The sequence below is a fragment of the Athalia rosae genome, chromosome 2 (assembly GCF_917208135.1).
Source record: "Athalia rosae chromosome 2, iyAthRosa1.1, whole genome shotgun sequence".
NCBI classification, from domain to species: Eukaryota; Metazoa; Arthropoda; class Insecta; order Hymenoptera; family Athaliidae; genus Athalia; species Athalia rosae.
Window position 1 is genome coordinate 25,038,184 of NC_064027.1, and position 15,292 is coordinate 25,053,475.

General features: G+C 43.3%; 2 protein-coding genes across 6 annotated transcripts in view; one reads left to right on the forward strand and one right to left on the reverse strand.

The window, feature by feature from the left end:
- Positions 1-15,292, forward strand: part of LOC105689124 (stress-activated protein kinase JNK) — a 90,633-nt gene that overhangs the window by 30,120 nt on the left and 45,221 nt on the right. For 3 of the 5 annotated variants that reach the window (XM_025746541.2, XM_012405932.3, XM_025746542.2), the window contains exon 2: positions 13,631-13,670. The exons of the other annotated variants lie outside the window; for them this stretch is intronic. The gene's annotated coding sequence lies outside the window, so the exon portion shown is untranslated. The remainder of the gene's footprint in view (positions 1-13,630; positions 13,671-15,292) is intronic. 5 annotated transcript variants of the gene reach the window in all.
- Positions 3,741-4,631, reverse strand: LOC105689126. Its single transcript, XM_012405934.3, has 2 exons — positions 4,471-4,631; positions 3,741-4,374 (listed from the first exon to the last, which is right to left on the reverse strand). Exons 1-2 carry the CDS (start codon positions 4,483-4,485, stop codon positions 4,039-4,041), a joined length of 351 nt encoding a protein of 116 aa, XP_012261357.2. The 5' UTR covers positions 4,486-4,631; the 3' UTR covers positions 3,741-4,038.

Sequence of the window (15,292 nt, forward strand, 5' to 3'; positions counted from 1 at the left end):
AATGCGCGAGCTTTTGTAGTCTGAAATTAAATATATTTTGTGGAATCTCATCATCCGTAGCTATTACGTTGAATCATTCGGAATCCTGCGATTCAACGCTTTACAAATTATCATCATCCGTTTCGACTGCTGTATAAATTTATATCACGTTCAATCAAATCGAATATATATTTCTTCTGATATCGCGATGAAATTTTTCAATTACCGATGGGAATAGAATTCTTAAATACGTACGCGTGTACCCTAGGCTCATGTATGATCCTCGAGCGACGATGTAGGCATGAAATCTGGTCTGATTGGAAGATATTTATTCAAATCAATTAACGACTCTCTTCCAGCACTAGAGACCGTTGATTGCGAACGGTATTAAATATGGTTCGAGTCTCTTCTTCCAATCTCGACATCATACGCTTCGGATATATTAATCACGTAATTAAAATTACGCGAATAACCCCACCTGCTATCAATTTATTGATATGCGTGTACGTGTATATGAAAACGACTGAAAAGCCGAATTCATCCGCGTTTCAAGTGACCCAACGAAATCCTCCCCATCGATAAGCCGAATCTAGATCCTGCTAGGATTGTTAATTTTACAGTCCAGTGGGTGTAGGTGACAAAAGAGAGAGAAGAATGTCGCCTACACCGGGCAGAACGCCAATTTTGTCACCGAGAAATTTTCATCTTTGCCAGGATGTAAAACGAGGCGATAAAAATTTGAAAAAAAAAATTTCTCCGGCTCTTCCCTCGAGGAGTTTGCAAAACAAAAAGAAAAAAAAAAAAAAACGATACAAATCCCTCTGAGAAACGAATCGCGGCCACTATCGTCGGTGTCAAACGAAATTTCTTATCTAACGGTACTACAAATTTTGCAGATGCATATAAATTGATTCCGCTTTGACCTGCCGTGCAATAAATCCAGATCATCCAATATCCGGCTATATTTTGCCTGGCGGGTGGTGAAGGAATGAAACTGGAAACGAGCTCACGGTCTACACACCTATATACGTACGTGTACACCTATAAAGGTTCAGGCAATGCGTCATGCGCCTAGGCCAATGTCTGCTTTAAAACTTCCTGCTGCAGCCTAAACTTTGCCCGTAAATCGAGATAGCGCAATTGACACGTATTCAAATATATATGTATATCCAACCCCCGGTAACGTAGCTTCCGTATTTGCATTCGTGTCACGCCGGCAAAATTTCTAGAATTTTTTCCGTTTTTTTTTTTTTTTCCCCCAATTTTTATAGCTTAATCTGCAATTCAATTCATGATGCGCGTGACAATAGCTTCATGGTTTTTTTTTTTTTTTTTCTATTTTATTTTCTATTTTATTTGCTTCCAAAATGCATTTCTTTGAAACGAAAATTTGATTTATCACAAACGATGATTGATACAGGTGTGAAATTGTGTATAACCGCTATACGCGATGCACTAAAAATGGAAGGAGAAAAAAAGTAATTCAACTCCTCTAACATTCTTACTTTTTTGGTCGTTATTATTCCTCATGGATCCAAGTTACGTAGTTGCGTCAAAGTTTTTTTTTTTTTTTTTTTCTCTCCTTTTTCACGTTTTCTTCATTATTCCCCTTGAATGAAATTCGTCGCCCCAGAAACGATCTATCAGTCTTTTTTTTTTCCCTGCGAGGCGGCCGCAGCGTGGTGTCATCCAGAGGATGAAGGAACACCTCTTGAATATCTTTATTTTTATTTTTATTTCTTCCATAGCTGCTATTCACGTTTCAACGCTCTGTACGTGTGTGAGAAACCCTCTCACGCTAATCAATCGTTCGGTTTCTTTCGACAAACCACTTCCCATGTTTGTAAAATGATTGTTCCTATTTTCGATGAATCTCTGGAAACGAATGACGGAGAAAACGTACATTAACGACATGATCGAAACATGTGCAGGCCGAAGCAAGAACCGCGGTTCAATAATTTTTCAACCTTTCTTTTTCGGTTAGTTTTTTTATTTTCGCTCATTTTTTTCTTTTTCTCCATTTTAGTGCAAGCAATCATTCCAGCCGGTTGAGTAGCCAGGTTAATCACTCGGTAAGCCACCCAACATGCCTTACCATATGATCCTTTCGTGCAAACGACGCGATTGCTTGCAGCACGAGATGCGGAAGTATATAGTATAATATGAAAGCAAGCTAGAAAAACATCATCAAAGTTATTAATGACCTTATATTACGTATACGAACGCTCGTTTTAGCCGAAATACTGTTCGCGGGTTGGGTATTTGTATCATAAACTTTCAGGTGTACGTGTTCACGTGTTCCCCATATACCCAGTGGATTATCATATTTTTAGACCTCGGCTCATTTAATCCACATAAATTACTCATGAAGAGTCCAAATTTCTTTTATAATATTGAGCGCCTTTAGTCCTTAAAATTACTGTACCTATACATTAAGAAACATGTGATGCGAAGATCTTGAACCAACATTACTTCAACCAACTTGAGCGCTGCTCGGCTTCGCATAATTGATCATATACGGACATAGGTATCCTTTTACCTCGATGTGATAGGAGCCGTCGTCCTTTCCTAATCCGTGAAGTACTTCCCCACGCAAACAGGACAGCAAATATTGGGTGTTGCATCAGAGTACAGTTTTGTCAATCGAAAAATCCACAAAATTGCGCTCAAGGTAGGTAGGCATCAAAAGAATACCATATCTCATTACGAGTCTTCCTTCATTTTTCCGATCTCACAAATCGCGGTAGATCAGTCGAGAGAAATGAAATTTCCGATGATCTTTAATGACGAGTTTTTTTCCGTCTAGCTGAAAATCCTCCTTTTCCGATCGAGTAGCAATTTTTTTGGGTAATAAAATTGAAACTCCATGACTGTGCTCAGGTAGTCCCGACTGGTGTAGACCGTTATTGTTAATTAGTACCAAAGTTTCCAGGCTGACCGGAGTAATGCAATGATGAACTAGGGGAGAAAGGGGGGGGGAGGGGGAGGGGGAGGGATAACTAAGCGGTGGCCTTGATGTCTCCTAGTCGCAATGTAACCGGTAACTACATCAGTAGCAGATGCACCGGAAGTTTAATTACAACCGCAAGATCTGACTTTACTGATCGACCGTCGCTCGATCTGATAATAAGCTTCCTGCTTTCTGCACGGCGCGGTTTATGTACCCCATGGTTTGACCTATTCCCGTACTAGACGAGCATCCGAGCTTTCCGACGCGAGTTCTGTATCTCGTGACAAACGAAAAACGAAAAATCGCCTCGATCAAAATTGGCAGCCGATCATTTCGCGACTCCGTTCGGTATGCTCGGTTGATGAATGTTTAAATTTCCTTCCACTGTCGCCCCCCGGCCGTAACATTGATTTATCGAATCGTGAGCCACGTCGTCACCTGCGCCATATGCATGACAGCGCTGACCTTTGATGAAAATAACTAATCAGATGCGGAGCACGTAAGGGAATTTTCACACACCGTGTAACGCGCACGTACACTATTGTATAGCCGACAACCGGGCGTTATGTCAAAGATAATTTCGTTTATCGGTCGATTCAATTATCCGCTTCTCGAATTCGTTCACATTCGTCCGCGATTAATTCCGATCTCGTTATCTTCGATGATTCTTGCGTATGACTGCATCGGTTCTAAAAATCTACGATCAAAAGAGCAGCTGATCGGACGAAATTATGAATCTTTTTTTTCGTTCAACTTCTCTTTGAAAAATTGGATATCTTTAGGGATCAACATTTGAAAAGTCAGTAACGACTTCGGTTAAATACTTTATTCGTTTGACAAGTTATATTGCATATATTTTTACAGTTTTTTGATTTTTTTTTTTTTTTTTTTTTCTCTTTTCGTTTCGGTTATCGTATCATCCATTCGTTTCTTCAAATTTTTTTCTTCTCCGTCTTTTCATTCCATTTCAGTGGGATCGATATTCAAATACCCGGAGTTCATTCCGCGCATTGAATTTTCCCCCGAAATAAAGCAGAAAAAAAAACAGAAAAAAAAAAAACGAAGAAAACCCTCTCGTTGCACGGCACGGATCCTTCATCCCCGCGAGTCTAGACTACGTAGTACGACGAAGCGTAATAGGGATAGGCACTGTAAGCACTGTACGCCGAATAGGCGAGAGGGTAGCTCGCGTACGGAGCCGAATACGCGGCGCTGTAAGCCAGGGGTGCCGTGTACGCCGAATAAGCTAGGGGGGCGGCTGCGTAGGGTGTGGCACCGAATAGCAAGGTGCGTTTGTCTCTCACTGCGTTCGTAGACTCGGCCGATGCTTCCGGGCTCTCCAAACCGTCCGCTCCTTTCGACGATGAAATCGGCTCGACGGACTCTACGTCGATCGGGTTGGCCAACGCGAGCGAAAAGCACCCGACTGCTACCAGTAGAACAATCTGCAAATGATGCGTTTCTTTCGATAATTATTTTTTTTTTTACAACTATCAGGTTTTGATCGGTCGGGAATCGAGACGAATTTTCGATATACGTACCGCGAAGCACTTCATGATGATCGGTTATTTTTTCGTCGAACTGTGTTTCTGCAGTAAATATCAACTAATTGAAGCTGAGTGACTCAGGACTGAATGATGCTTCTGACGTTGGATGCGAGTCTTTATATACGAATCGTCGGATCTTTTGGGCTACGTGAATCGATTGGTAATCGACGAACGTCTCCTTCGATCAGTGGGTGAATAGGTATGTATGTTCTGCTATTGTTTGCGCCAGCTGGTTATGGGTTAGGCGTGTCCGACGGAAGGTTGCACGTACGCGGTCTGCTCGTTGCGTGGTTATAACTTACAGCTTGGAAATCGACGGTGTTTTTCGCACCGCGCTTCATTCTTCACGTATACAATCTTGGGCAAGAGACCTTGGCGAATGGCCAGATATGGACGAAATAAACCTTTGACAATATCGTCCGGAGCAACAGCTAACTCCGCTGTAATAGCGCAATGCAAATCGAATCGAGGTCTTGGCAACAATTAAGAGTTTCATGAACCACCTAGGCGTTGCGTTACGATGTCCACGGTAATATCATCCTTCACGGATACCACGGCAGGTACACGCGCGTTTAAGGTCGTTTCTAATTATGTCATTTTCGAAACGCCGCTTTTAAATTCCGAACCCCGAGTCACACGGTGTGCACGAATTATGCAAATTAATAATCGCCCTCTAAACATTCTTCTTATTTACCCGTACCGCGTATTACACGCCCCGAGAAAGGAAAAATCCAAAAACCCTTCGTAACGTGGACCCTCATTTGTCACGTACATCAAGGGTGTTTCTTTCGCTCCGCCAAGTCCATTTCGTTACCAAATTTTTTCCCCCGTTCCTTTCTTTTTTCTCTCGTCGGGGACGACTACTCGAGTCGCTCCTCCGGAGCGAACGTAATTCCATCGCTCTTCATCACGCTTGAACTTACGGATTTTAAGATTACCTGTAAAACTGATGACGAGGTGCGCAAAGATTGAAAAAAAAATTATCATCTACAAGGGACGTATGTTTCCGCATTCCTTGTCGGTGGGGCGATTATCGTTATCGTTGTCTCCGGTGTGTCGCGTGTAATTGCGCCACACGAAGCGGAAGTACGTTGAAAATATTCTGCGTATCACGAAATATCGTGTGCGCTCGCTCGTTCGATGAAATAAAGTAAGAGAAGAAATAAAATAAAATGAAAATGAAAATGAAAAAAAGACCAACAAATTGGAAAGAAAAAAGCGCAGCCTGAGAACACGTTGTTCGAAACGAGCGTGGTACGGTGTACGGAATGTCATATATTTATTCTTTTGTAAAAACTGAAAACTCGGTCTAACTTGAAATTATTAACCGAGCCCTCGGCAACCTTTTCTCTCGTTTAATCTCACGCGACAAATCGGCATGCTCCTCGTATAGTTTCAGAGCTTCTGCTCGACGCAGGTGTACGTGTGGGGGGGTAAAACGCAGCGAGTCGAAACGTTAAATTCCGAGTCCCCGCCCTTATCATTACGACGTTGATTCTCTTCTGGCTGGTGCTGCGATGGGGAAAAGCATCAAAACTCGAGAATACTTATAACGCGGTGTATTGTTACCGGTTACTAGCTCACAACTGGCTATAGCCATTGTACGTACGTACCTGCATTGTTATTATCATCGTCATTATCACACTCTACTAGATACGAGAGCCACAAAATTACTACCGACTATCGTTATAACAACGCCGCTACGCGCGACTGAAGACGACTATTATCGCGTATCCGCGGATTATATTGTTTTATAAAATGTCCATAATTATTCTCGTCGACAGAATCGCGACGCGAAGAAATTCCGAGTCGTGATAATCCGCCTCGAAGACTCGTACTTTTCAACCCCTGTTATTTCCATATCGCGATACCGATGGAATTTATTTTGATTCGTGACCCCGAAAAGCTGAAGAAAGGACTGGAAACCCCCCCTCCCCCCCAAAAGGAGAAGAGAAAGAGGTGTAAAAATATTCCCGACGGTGTTCAAATAATTTGCGGGGATGCAAATGTACCACCACCCACCGCAGGGGCTGGGAGATATGAAGCACGAGTTCGATCACCGGACGTTTTTTCTTTCTCCTTTCTTCTTTCCCGTTCTTTTGTTTTCTCTTTCTTTGTATGTAAAATACAGAAGTTTTGCCATCCTCCCCCCCCCCCCCTTTTTTTTATCCTGCGGGCGTCGCTGTGATGAATAGTCCAAACTTTTTAGAGCCGTTGCGACGGCGCAAGGAATTATTCGATACCTAGCCGCTTTTAAGCTCTAGCCGTCTCTGTACCTACTCTATATTTTATTCTCATGAATTATATCGAATCCTCCCTTTGCATCTTCCACGTCAATTCTACCGAGCAATTCGTACGATAATAATCTGCACGGGGATTGAAATCGAGATACAAATTCAGATCGTTATATTCCCTTTGGAGAGAAGGACTGTGTGGACGAAGACTGATTGTGAGATGAAAACGTTACGAATTTGATACGCGATACCAGGTTGGCATTATCGATGAAACGCACCTGATGCGCGGTTGAAATATTTTTCTAATTATGCGTATAGTCACTGGATACACTGGACGTGGCATAATACCCTTTAAAATGACGGTGAGTTTTTTCATTCGTTCACGGTTACGGAGAGAAGAAAAGGCAATTAGTCAGCGTACGTAAAATATAACGAGATCTGCAGGTGGATACAAAAAAAAAAACAAAACAAATTAAAAAAAAAGAAGAAGAAAGAAAAACCCTTTTTCATGCACAATGCGAGTGGCGAATCGCAGTTCCCTCATAATTCTTTCTTTCACTTCAAGCATCAGCACCCCCCTCTTTATTTTTCTCTTCTCTTTCGTCGGTTAATTAAGGGTTGATAATCTCCCTCGTATGGCGACAGTCAGCTACGTAGGTATAGCTAGAGATTCCGACGCAGTGGTATAAAATGTGTATATATATATATATACAGCGTCAAGTACGGCACAATATTCTCTGCTAAAGTAAGATAAATACCGCGAGGTGCTTCGCGCTTCGTTTTAGACCAAGTAAATCTTTTGTTATTTTCTCTCCGACAAAAGCACGCCCTTCCTCTCAACCCTTTCCTCTACGATACCAACCGGCTGAGGACCTCCCTGTACACACGTATACATATTTTCACACACACACACACACCATTTCGCCCCCTCACTACAATGCTAATTAAAAATATAATAAACTTCGCATAAATCCCACTCTCGGAAGAAGGGGGGGAGGGTTGGGCGCGGAAAGGGGGCAGCCCGAGATGGCGGTGGAAAGGGGAGAAGAAAAATATTACAAAAAAAAAAACGCGAAAACTTGAAAAAAACTTTATTCCCTTCGCACATGTACCCCCCCACTGCTATCAAAAAACGATATCGCGTTTTCTCTGATCTGACAATTTTTTCTCTATCGCTAGGGGTATAGCGTCCAATGGGCGAAGCCGTGAGATTGGCGTGACTCGGGTTTAACGTATATAAACACGTATCGGTTCGAACGCGCGGATACAACCCGGTGTGTGTACCGCGTACGTTGAGAGAGGAAAAAAGGCACGTGTCTCTCGGTTAGTAAAAGTCGGTAGCATGTACACGAAGCTGTACATATACATATGTGGCAGGCACGAGTGTAAGCTATACGGCAACCTATACGACGAGTGCAAAGAGCACCGGAACAGGTAGAGTACTTCCATTGTTTTCCCTGTTCTTTAGAAACTCTCCACATTAGCGTCGTGAATTAGTACAATGGTTCTTTCTCCCTCTTTTATATACCCTATTCCTCTTCTTTTCCTCTTACTCGATGCGTCTAGCTACCTCTCCGCCTTACACTACCTCCGCACTACGACTTTCCCCTCCCCTTTCTTTCCTCAGCCTCTCTCTGATGTGCTTTATCGCGTGCCTCCTGGACGACCGGGAATAGCCAAGTGCAGTTACACGTGTAGCAGCGCCACGTACTCCATGTGTGTATATGTATACTACATACGCGCGAAACGCGGACGCAAGGTAATCTTGGATTTTTCATCCCCTTCTCTACTTTTTTTTCACTCCTCATTTATTTACAACTTTCTTAGTTCAGTGTCCTTTGCGAAGAACAAACGACGCTCTAAACAGATGTTTTATCTTCGAGGAAAAACTTTCGCGTCGGACGTTTAAAAAATTTATACATCTTGTGTAACGGACGTTGAAATATCATGTGACGTGGGTGACGTAAACGTTATTTACACGTAGATGAAAAACGTCCGTTCGGACGCGAGATAGATCGCCGTAGTAAAAGATTTCAAAAAGATCCGATCGGTTTTCACTTTTTCTTCGCGTGGATCGATATCTATCTTCGTTCGTTCGGGGGTTGGTTGGATTCCCGTTGAATCGTGGTCAGGGTTAGGGCCGATTGAAAGCTCTCCTCCATTCCCTGTTTCCGCCTTTTATTTAAACTTCGAGGAAGTTGGATGGGATCCAAAACACTTATGTAAAATCGAAAGCGGGTATTCCGCGGGTTTTTTTCACACGACGAGCGAAAACTCCGGCGAAATCTTCTACGCGATTTTACAGTTCTGATAGATTACACAAATCTGATATAACGTCGGACAGGTTGAATCCGAAGCTCAAACCACCCGGAGTTTGAGATCTGTGTATCCGCTAGCCCGATATCCCCGTGTATTTTCGGCTTACGTATCTTCGACGGTTCGCCGATAAGCCGGTAAGCAAATATCGAATCTATTCTATTTTTTTTCCATTCAACGGACACAGCCCGACACGGTTTTTGAGTAAAAACTAATATTTTCCAAGCCTCGCGGATACGATCTCCTCTCGCATTCGATCCACGCGCACCGGATGATCCTGTTCGATAGACACGCTGCGGAATCCACGTACGGAAAAACTGATCATCCATCCGGTCGTCGCGCACCAGCTGCACTTCAAATTCTCGAGGTAAATTATTATCTTATCTCGCTTCTCCAGGCGGGATGCGATGAAACTTTCGGGCTGTGGGGTCCGACGCGTTCGGCTAGAAACAACTTTCCGGCGCTAATTAGTGAAACGAACTTGGGACGTTCGGTGAGATTTCCGGAATATCATAGATCGGTATGTTTTCACGCGTTGCATGCATTCGTACAAACCACTGGGAGCGAGACATCGTCCATAGCGAACACCGGTGCCCCGTCCAATTGCGGCTGCGGGCAGTTTTAGCTGAGGGATAATTCCATTTACCGACCCCCGTAGCAGCGACGCCAGCGAGTCCTGGGAAAGTCCTGGAGGTTCGGACTTTACCCAAACCTCTGGGTGTGTATACGCGTAACACGCCTATATGCCTATAGCTTTGCGCCGCGACGACAGATTTTCGACGAGTATTTTGACGCAACCGGTGCTCCGAATAAGTACCGCTAATCGAGTATCGCTCTGGTCAATTTCCGGTGTTCGCGTTACATCCCACGTTCGTTGGTATCCCTATGTACGTACGTACGTTGTATATGGCCCTAGGTAAACGGAAATTACCGAAATCGAATCGTAGAAATTATCATTCGGCACGGTCAATTTTTATGTACAGATTATTCTCACCGCGGGTCGGTCGAGACCTATTCACTTCGACGTGTACGTCGATCGGACTCGCAAAAATTTTTATCAAATTTATCATCTACTTTTCTTTTGGACTTTGGCTTAATCCTTTACAGAATTACGGGGCTCGACGTTCTTTTTATTTCACCCGGGTCTGCCACTTTACCTCTTGTTCTCATAGTGCTCTTCCATTTACATCCGAACCGAGATTTTTTCCCAATTTTTTTTAGGCCTTCAAATCTCCCGAATCTCATAGAGATGCTTTTTAGCTCCTGTGCGGATATCGCTGCTCTTCTATCTATTTCATCTCAATAAAACATAAACTAAAATTGAAAAAAGAAGAAGCTTTTCAGACGAGTCATCTCTTCGAAATGCAACAGCTGTGTATGAAAAGATACGAGCGTCGCGAGATTGATTCGGTATCTCAAAAATAACATTTAATCTCCTTCGAAATTTCGAGATCTTCTGCAAATGGATATCCTTAACGTAAATAAGGTCTGACTGTTATCGCTCCGTACTCAGTACGAACACTCGGCGGATGTGTCATTGTCTTTTCAGTCCTCATCCCTCACTCGCTCGTTCTATTCGCCCTTCTCGTACCGCTCACAGTGGTATTTAACACGACGCCATAAGGGACTCACAGCTGAAAAAGCCCTACACCGGGGTTGTCGTTAACCACGCCGAGAGATTCCTCGAGTGGTGGGATAACCCGGCTAGAAACAGGGTCGCTGCCTACAATTAATTTGAAACTGTCGACTTATTGTCAACGAACCCCCCGTGTTCGTTAGAAGAGGCCTGATCTGCCCGAAAAAGTGTGCCAAATTTTTGAAACTCGAATCGACCTTATCGACTAACGAATTATTTTTTCTCTACGATATTTTTCTGCCTACAATTTTTTTGTTTCAATTGACGGAAAATTTTTATTCCTAAAACTGAGGTATACCCTTCAGTTCGAGTACACGGCCTACAAAAAATGGGCCAAAACTAGGAGAAAAAAAAATAAAATAAAAAAAGAAACTACAAACGCAAGTCGGAATTGGAAAAGTTGTGAACTCCATTACTGTACAGTTCGAAAACTTTCAAGAGCTACCGACTGCAAGCGAAATTAAAGTTCACAAGGGTCGATTATATTACGGTTTTTACTATGCACTTCTTTTTTTTTTCACTCCCCTGCTCCAACCTTTTCTATCGAATGATTCTTGTTATGTAATGAAAATTTCATCCAGCGTACGTATATTATTAAACGGAAAATGGATCGGGAACGAGAAGTGGTCGGCGGCGGAGGAGGGGGAGGAGGGGGAGGGGGAGGGGGGGGCGAATTAATGAGATTCTTAAACCCCGTGCACGGTCCGTCGTCGTCTGTTGGTCTTGCGAGGAGTATATGTGTAACGCGAATATCAAGAGTGGCATTTGGGGTGGTCATGGCGCCCGGACTTGGCGGTATATCGTTTCGCTCGGTCGGAGTGCCGTGACGTTTTCACGTACGGAGGGGAGCTTAGCGGCGCCTCTACCCGTCAAAGGTCATATTCGTATAAATACATTCGGCGCGCCCACCGCGGCCCTGTTTCTCATTTCTGCATCGCTGCAGGACCTGAATTATACATGGTAGGTGGTGGGTATATGCGAACGAAAATAACGTCAGTTTTCGTTACAACTTTTGTGCGGAAAAAAAATTTGCATTTTCGTCGCTCTTTTTCCGAGACACGTATCGGAAACTTGTTGAAATATACGTTATGATTTTTCTGTCTGGGAAAAAAAAAAATTGAATTATATAAAAGATTGAAATGAAATGTTCGTACGTACGGCCCAAAGTTGGTCTTCGGCAGCTTTATAGCTTCTTCACCTGACGCTGGATTCTTGTAGTGAAGAAGGTACATAAGGGAGAGGTGAAAGTTAAATTGCCAAACGCTATTTCGTTAGCAACGTAAAGAATGAAACAAACAAAAAAAAGAAGAACTCGAAGCTTAAGCGAGTTTCCAAAAAAAAAAAAAAAAAAAAAAAGGAAACTAAGTCTCTCGCCAAATCTTTTTCTCTTTACGATTCCACCCGCTTCTTGTATTTCTTCTTTTGTTTCTATACCTCTTATCTTGAGTCTCATGTAGAAAGAGTTCGATCGATAATCAGACGTCGAATGACAAAACTAGTGGACAACAAAAAAAAAATTGTGGAAACAAAGTACGTGAAATTGAAACAATTTCTGTGCTTATATATTTTTTTTTTTGTTTTACTACGATATTTTCATCCATGTTATTTTGAAGAACGAAAAGTATTTCTTACTCTCCATTCGAATGGCACGAGGAAATGGTATTCATTGTGCTGCATAAGATGGAACGTGACGTTGAATATAAAGAAGCCGTTGACAGATTTTATGGTAAGAATTCTCGAGTCGCATACTCGACAGTGTTTTCCATCCGCGATGAATTTAAGTAAAATGGGAAGAGAATCGGCAAGAGGGAAAAGAAGAACTTACCTCGCACCACCCCCGGAGCTTTTTCGTTATCCACTTTTTCTGGGAAACCTTGCGCGGGGGGACGCGGAAATCGCGGAGGACTCGTATAATCAGTGATCAACATCAAGCGCGGAAAGAATAAAAGTCATTGTGACGAAGACTCTCATTGTTGGGCAGAAACGAATTCCTGATATCCAGAAACTGATGAAAACGAAAAAATGAAAGAAGAAAGCCCACTCCCGGTACCACCCCTAATTTCAAAGGACATCTTTTCCCTCGCGTTTTTCGTCTCGCATTCCGTAAGTTATTGTTCAAAATCGCTGACATTTCGCGCGGGTCTTATCTTCAACGGTTGTCCGCATCGATCGCGATTCTCCGGCCGTACGAATTTTACTCCGCTCCAATTATCGCCGCAAAATTTCATCGCGGTGCCCGTCGGTTCAGATCCTCCTGTTGATCGTTTGGCTCCAAGTCCACCGGCTGAATTCTCGACCACCGACTGTTTCCTTGATATTCATTATCGCACCCTTTCGCAGGACAAATTCACTAATAATACACGTAGATACGAGTTGGGATTCTTCAGCACCTACCCGGGATACCGACGTACGTACGTGGGTGGTGGTTCGCTTCCGAGTTATACGCCCGAAGAATTTCTGGCTTCGAGCAGAAGCTGACGGCGGTTGGCTCCCGTTATCGGGAACGCCACGGGGTACCAGCTATATGTACCTGTATAACCTATTGCCTCATACCTATGTACGATATTCCTTTCGCGTATAACCTATTCCGGAAGACAGTTCCGGGTGCACCGTGGAACGTGGCGATGGTTTGCGTTAGGTATTGGCTATAGCCTGGCCATGTGGCGCGTATTTATTAGCCCCATAAAACACATTGTATCTGCATCTGCCACGCCGGGCTCTCTCTCCTTCTCCGCACCGTACCGAACGAATTTTATTCTTTTTTCGCACGATAAAGTTTAGTGCAAACTTTACTCTTATCAGGAGTACAATATTTTATACAACCACGGTGCTCGGGCAGCTGCAGCTAATGACTTCGATTTGGTTCAGTAACCGCCGGAATATTCCGGATAACGTTCGAATCAATTTCTTAGTTTTTTCTTTTTTTTCAACCCCTCTCACGAATGTTGTTTTTTTTTCTTTGTTTCAGGAACCATTGGCAATATTTTAAGCTTCGCTAACAGCCGAGGGTGAGTCGCTTTGGATAAATTTTTTCTGATTATTTCGTGATTCGTTTCGAGTTTCATTTATAAATCGCAAAGATTGTTCGGAAATCTCGAGAAGAACGAAAGAAAGTATTCACACAACGCCCATACGTTGTGTAACTTCACCGTACCATACCCTACAACTTGGGAATCTTGACGGGAAATCAATATCCGCATCTGATATCCTTTCGTGAAAATTCTCGATACTTTTCCTCCCAACACCAGAGAGACACAAAGAATCCTTAGAATGTCAGTTTATACCTTTTCGCGTACGGATGAGATAAGTTCGCATGAGAATACCGAAGAAGTACGGTATAGACATTCGTATGTCGAGGTATCGGGGGCGGCTGGAGGTCGGTGTCATATTTTGGCGATATTTAAATAACACCGGAGATAGACGAGCCGATCGAGTTCGTCTCACGGTTCGCCGACGATGAGGATAAATGAAATAAAACGAGGCCGCGCGAAGATGTGAAAACTTTAGCATCTACGCGGAAAATGTACGTACGTACAGAGTCTGTACGTTGAAAACGGTTCATTTTGTATTCAAGGCACACAAACCACCGGTTCATTAGGTGATCCAGACTCAACTTACCGGAGTTCTACTCGTATATCGTCCGCTATGTAGTTTCTTTGGAGATCCAACTCCCTAAAGTCTGGAATTCTAACTCATCCGGCGGAACCGTGCTCCGGGAGAAACAACGTCGAAGTATATTCATAATTCCGAATATTATGGAAAGTTTTTGTCTCGGGGGGTACAGTTTCACGATCCGGGATGTAGTTCCCTTCGACTTGTGAACAAGAAGGGTACACGGATTTCCAAAAGCCGATTCCCGAAGAATTCAGTGCTTTGCACACTCTGTTATACGTTCCATTTCGATTGCGCGAAACTGGCATCTGACCGATTCAAAAAAATGCTCAAGTTTTTCGATTCAGTTTCTTGCTGAAAAAAAAAAACTGTACGATACCCGGAGCTCGAAGCAACAAAGTTCTGAATTCGAGCGCTTCCCTCGCAAACGCGGTTTGACGGGCAGACGATATCGCGCACCTCGTACACTTTCTCGAGATGATCGGTTGGCCCTCATTTCGAATTCCCGCCTCATCGATTTTCGATGCTCCGTTCCGGTCTTTGTGGAAGCCGTGTCCTCCGGGACAGGCGATGTCGGGGTATGCTTTAAAAGCGGGTAAGTCGTCTTAATTCTCCCGAGTATTGTGCCTCGGCAGGAGCGTTACCAGGGTGAAGAAGTCAGATGTCACTGTAGTGTATTCGTCGTACTCCTTCCGCGCCTTTTATACCGGTAGAGATTTTCCACCGAGAAGGATTTTCACCGAAGCAGATGTACCGCTGCGAAGAACCATTTCTGCGACGAGAAAAAAATTCACTCGAGACAGGAAGCTCGCGTCTATACTCTTTGTAAAAGCTTTTTAACCGGAGTGAGCTAGCTAGCTAGCCGGTACCATCGATCGAATCCAATAAAAAGTGTAGCTTATCGTTTTTTTTTTTTTTTGTTGTTTGCCTTTTTTTGTTTTTATACAGCTTTTCGTTAACAATTAATCTCGCGAAAAAGAACGGTATCGAGTTGAGACTTATGGGGTAATGTACCTAT